This window comes from Perkinsus marinus (assembly GCF_000006405.1).
Source record: "Perkinsus marinus ATCC 50983 genomic scaffold scf_1104296965578, whole genome shotgun sequence".
Classification (NCBI taxonomy): Eukaryota; Perkinsozoa; order Perkinsida; family Perkinsidae; genus Perkinsus; species Perkinsus marinus.
In genome coordinates this window covers 110,975-116,639 of record NW_003204277.1, presented here as the reverse complement: position 1 = coordinate 116,639, position 5,665 = coordinate 110,975, and the positions used below count along the sequence as shown (strand labels likewise).

Below are 5,665 nucleotides of genomic sequence, written 5' to 3'. Positions count from 1 at the left end.
GCCTCACGCGGAGAAGAGACGCCATACTGCGGCCTTTTCCGGAGACGGGACGCCTGGTGAATCGTGGCAACCTTGCCCAGTTGGTGGAACCACCGTAACTCAACGCCATGGTCCGTGTGGAGTGTTTATCAGTGGAACCGGGAATTGAAGAGCTGCATAGAAGTCGTCATTGTTCAGGGCCCATCGATTGATACAACGGTAAGGTGGTTCATTGCAGTGTTCTAGGGCGCGAAGGAAGATCTGAGACGCGATGCCTCTCAGGGACGAGACGTGAAGCTCAACCGACATATCTACGCTGCAGTCTCCTAAATCCTAAGTTCTTTCCATGGAGACTGTGACGATAAGTGTTTTTTAGTTTCTTGTTTCTCTATTCGACGCGATGAAGCTCCTCTCCTTTGTTCCGCTCATAGCCGCATCGACCTCCACAAACGTTTATGACAGCAAGACTATCGTATCAGTCACCTCCGCCGATGCTTTCGTCGACGTTCGGGATGTCCCGAAGCGTCTTCCTCACATGGCCCTTCCGGGAAGGGCCTTCCCTGGTTCCATTTTGACCGATGTCTAGACGCGTGGCATTTGTAATTGACCAGTCGGACTCAGTACATAAACCTTTGCAAATTGTGCCCTGCTAAATCCGCGCTGGTAAAGCTCGACACCGTATCAGCTTTATACGGATGTTATATGATCAGCGAGAAGTTCTCGCCGAGAACCTCCTAAACTCCTGTATATATCTCCAAATTAACCCTGGGGCTTGCACCGCGTACAAAGTTATTTCTCCTTTGATTTCTGCGGCAGAGATGGAGTTCATCTGATGAGCTTCATCATTGATGGCTCGTATAAGTTCGCTCTCTTTCTACCAAGGACCTTGGCTTAAGGTCCTAGAGAACGTGAATCCTTATGGGGTTTACGGCGTTGCTAGTAGTCACATCAGCACTGGTTGACTCAGCAACACTAGGGATGGGCATGATGGGTATTCAAGCTCCACTCCTCATGCATTCCAGCTTGAAGGCTGCGAGCTGTTCATGCGACGACTATTCTACGCCGTAAACGCATGCGCACATCCAGAGATTCAAGCTTCATCCACGCATGTGTGCTGCGCCGCCCATGCGTAAGTTCCCAGAGCGAACTTCACACTGGATTCACGCATGTGTTTCGCGACACAGGTTGTGTTACAGAACATGTGACCGCGAATCACGAAACCGAAAATCACGTGATCTCATCTGTCGGCGTCACGCCGCGCATCAGCGGAGCGATCGATGTCATGTTTGCCGAAAAAGAGACTGCCTGCAATGGAGGGGCACTTCCGATGGCTTGGTGCAGTAAACCCAAACCACACTAGTAGCGTCCTTTAGAAATATGAGAACATGTCATGTAGTACTTCCCCTCCCTTGACGTGAGAAGTAGCGTTCTCACGGATCGGCTTGCATGGCGTCACTTAGCGTCGGTGACACAAGTCTTGAGTGATATCGATTGTCACTAAACGCTCTCTTCCCACAACATCATGAACCACATCTTCGCATTCATCTGCATTTCACTCGCTGTCACTATTCCCGCCCTGAAGACGGGGATGGAAGATGGTCCAGGTGGGGACGCCTTGAGGCCATCGGTAGGCAGAATATGCCCTGAGTGCCTTGCTTGCCCCAAGTCATGCTTCAGTGACCGCTGTGTGTGTGGACCCTAAGGGTGAGCGGAACTTGTACAATCCGTCTCTATTGTTCCATTTATGTCAGAACCACCGATGAGACTCTCCTGGATTGACCTCATCTGTCTTCAACCCGTCGGAGACGTTATGATCGCTATTGTTCTCCCTTTAACAATTTGAACAACAGTATCACCATATTTCACTTTTTTTAACTATCCCTTCCGACCAGTTGCTTAGGAGCTTACCCACATACGTTGAGCCTACTCAGCTCTTATTCGATCCTTTGCTGGTCATTCAATGAGCCTTGCGTGTGTAATAGGGGCTGCCCACTACCCTTCACCGGTGGTGTGGTGTCATGATACCCTCATCAGTGCAACACCATATATGCGGCGTGTTTGCCCATATCCTACTTATCAAGCATGCTGCGTGCTGACTGCTACGGCAATACTTGGTTTCGTAGTCTACGAATGCAATCCGCGAATACCACAGACTTTTATGTTGAAGAAAAGTTGATGTGTGGGAAATATTTACACCAGGCTCACTCCACCTTCTGAGCGCTTGTGCGCATCAATTATTTCCCTAATATTCTCTTTGGCTCATCCCAAACTCACTGCCAATACCCCCTCACGATTAAAGGACACGTCGAATAGTCAATACTTGCATGAACATAATACGAACAAAAAGAGGGTCAATCACTATAGTCAGATCGAGACGTTCCCGGCCGAGCTCGCTCTTTGCCTGTCAAAGCGCTGTAATGGAGAATATCATCCCCAGATTACAGTGTCCAGAGAACGGTGTGGTACCGTAGAAATTCCAGCGATGCGCCCCTCAGGAAGGGTTCAGTCTTTTCGGAACAAGTGGGAGCACATAAAAAACTCACGAGAGGCTTCCTGAACTAATAGCTCCTTCAGGAAGGGCTCGAAAAGCTCGAGAATTTCATGGCTCGAAAAACTCATCTCGAGATTCTCAAAAACAATCTTAATTCCGGTTTGGGCAAAATCTGGCGGTTTCATGCATAAGAGGCTCAGCAATGCTTCTTTGTATCGAACGTGCTTTCGTCCGCCCAGCCACGCTTTCTGAAGGAATAATTACCTTCTCGTAATGAGGTGAAGCTGAGATCCTTACCGATCATCGAGAGCGTTGAGTGTATCCTCAGAAGGCTTTCTCGGTTGTATTTGTCTTTTACGGCGCTCAGCCAGATGACGAATCCGTTGGTTCAACAGTTGGAACAGGTCTTCCGCGACGAGGCTCTCCTCAACACAATCGTTCAACGGGCGTTTGATAAATGTTGCAGATTGGCAATCGAAGACCGACCCAATGCTCATCTCAAAAGGGTTTGCTTCCCGCAAGTAGGAAGAAGCTAAGACGTTTACCAAAACTCTATCATCAATAGGTATCAAGTATTATCGAAAACCTCTTGAGAGCTGTTGGAGAGACGCACATTAGTTTCAATCAAGTGTAAGTCTCGACTCGAGACTCTCGAGGAGCTCGGCATCGTCCGTCTAAAGAGTGGGCAAACAGGCACGATATTTGGCGGCAATATTGTGACCCTGTCACGAGCGATATGGACGAAGAACTCTTCTCAAAGTTTGTGCTGAGCATGTTCCAAAAGATACGAGGGAATACAGAGAATCCAAACGCAAGCCAGAGCGCAGCTGTCTGCGCTGTCTTTCACCGTATATATGCTAGGCTCTCTTTCCAACCTCGAACCTGGCAACCAAGATGGTCGACGAATCCTCGGGCACAGCCTCGACGACTTCCGTGGAAGGTTCCCCTATTTTCTCTTCAAACAAGCCTTCAAGGTAACTCTGCACCATCGACAGGGACATTCTGGCTAGGCATCCACCTTCAGATCTTATATACCACTTCCCCGAGCTCGAAGTGACTGGCTTGCTGACTCTTTTCAAAGGAGGTCGAAGACTCCTCCGACGCCTCGACCGATAAACATCGAAGAGCCTCTTCCACTCGCGGTCTTCCACGAGGACATCGACTCTGCTCTATGCTACGCCTATGCTCTGGTTTCCATCATAGTGGCGAGACAAGGGCCTTTAAGAGTACAGGACAAGGCTGGTCTGGTGAAGCATCAGAATTTCCCGCGTCAAGAGATGGGAAATTTCGATCTCCTCCCTGAGGGAAAGTCAACGCTGCTTCCGAGTGACTCTATTGGAGTGTCTCTTGCTAACGCCCTGGCTGTGCTCCAGACCTTGCCGACCTTCCCTGAGATTCTCTTCCCTCTCGAAGGCTGGGACCCGGAACTTAGACAATACGGTGTGCACATTTTGAGATTGGCTGGCAAGTTCGCCGTACTCCCAGGGCTGCACATACCCTTAGTCGATGGAGAGCCTCGAGGCACACGGTGCCACGAGGGCGCCTTTCTCTGGCCGGCTCTGTGTGAACAGGCTCTAGTCGCCCTTATTGGGGACAAGCGACTTGTGCGACTGAGCTTGACTGACGATATTCTCCGTGATTTATCTGACTCCTATTGGGTGGAGCGAATGGAAGTCGCTGGTGGGAACTGGCAAGATCGTGTCAATGAAAGCGTCGCGACGGAAAATACCGTAGTGCTCGCGTGCACATATATGTCCGACCAAGACGCTCAGGGTGTGAACGACGATCAAATCAACTTCGTCGAGCATATCGATCAGCAGCGGGTTGCTCTTCGCTGTCCATTCCAAGAGAGTCCCGAATCTCTAGTGGAGATCGATTTGCATACCTTCAGCGGAGCATTCAACTCGATCATCACTCTCCGCAACATTCCACCGAGTGCCAGCCGATGGACATTCCGCGGTCGATTCACCTGTGACACTTGTGGAGGAACGCCAATTCCTATACGGCAACCAATTCCTGGTGGGAAAGAGGTCGTCGACATCGCCATCCTCGCGACTTGGCTTCGATAGGCACTGTCGAATCGTGGAGCAGAAATCCAATGTTTATCGTAAACTTCACTGCAAGCAGTAGCGTCACTGCGGACATATTTGTCCTACTCTCCCAAGCAACAGCAGAGAACTGCGTCAAGGCTGATATAGAAGAAGTGAGTAAGGTTGCGCACAAGTGCTTCTCGAGAGTTCTTGCTGAGATTTGGTCTGAAATGGTCGGCCCTATCCCGAATAGATAATTTTCCATTCTAAAGCATCTGTACACAATTCTATTCACACACTGTACTCTCAGCTATTCGTATGTTTAATGCGACTAGACTCGCCCAAGCTAAGCCTTGAAGGCTTCCAGAAAGATAGAATTCATCGGCAAGGAGGGATGTCGTCATTGAGGAAGAATCGTCACGTTTACTTCCACGCGAACAGAGTGCCCAGTTCTGGCTGCTATGTTGTGGTGAGCCGTTCGTGTTGTAGGTGACGTCTTCCTGACACAGGTATGATTCAAACTCTGTGAGAATTGTTCTTCTTGTTGAAGATGCATCTCAATGGCGTGCACTAACAGCGATTGGGAGCCGGTTCGTCTGTTCTTCACCCGTTGTTGTTCTCAGGTTCCCTCTACATGGTCAACGACCGCGCGAATCGAATATAGTTTGACCATCGTCTGCTCTTCGGACGATCGGCGTGCCACATCATCCTTGGAAGTTCGCCCTATGGGGAACTTTGAAGGGCAAAATGTGTGAGGAAGATCTGGAATTACTGATATTATAAGCGTCGAGTTTTGAATAACCATGCATCCCTCGACAGGTGGTCCCCATTCGGGAGAGTGTCGATTTCTAGCCTATTCGTTCATATGCTGTTCATTGGGTACTTGAGCAAGGAACTATTCTGGCAATACAGCCCGTATTATCATTAGCTGCTAATGACGTCACCGTCCTGGACACCTTGCCCAGGACGTTTGTATAGGCTCGGGATTGTATTCTTCATCAAAGCAAAGAGCTTGTTCGGCCAGAAGGAGTCAATCTGATTACAGTGATTGGCTCTCGCATTGGGTTCGTGTTAGACTTACAATAACTATCGACTATGCGCGGGATAATGTCGCTACTAGGGATATCACCGACTCTGGTGTTCGATACAAACTCCGCTGATATAA

General features: G+C 49.4%; 1 protein-coding gene across 1 annotated transcript; it reads left to right on the top strand.

Annotated features, from left to right (window-relative positions):
- Positions 1-3,747: 3,747 nt before the first annotated feature.
- Positions 3,748-4,539, top strand: Pmar_PMAR006604 (hypothetical protein; the record flags this gene model as incomplete). The annotated part of the gene is made up of 1 exon (XM_002769517.1): positions 3,748-4,539. One exon carries the CDS (start codon positions 3,748-3,750, stop codon positions 4,537-4,539), a length of 792 nt encoding a protein of 263 aa, XP_002769563.1.
- Between the last annotated feature and the right edge of the window lie 1,126 nt (positions 4,540-5,665).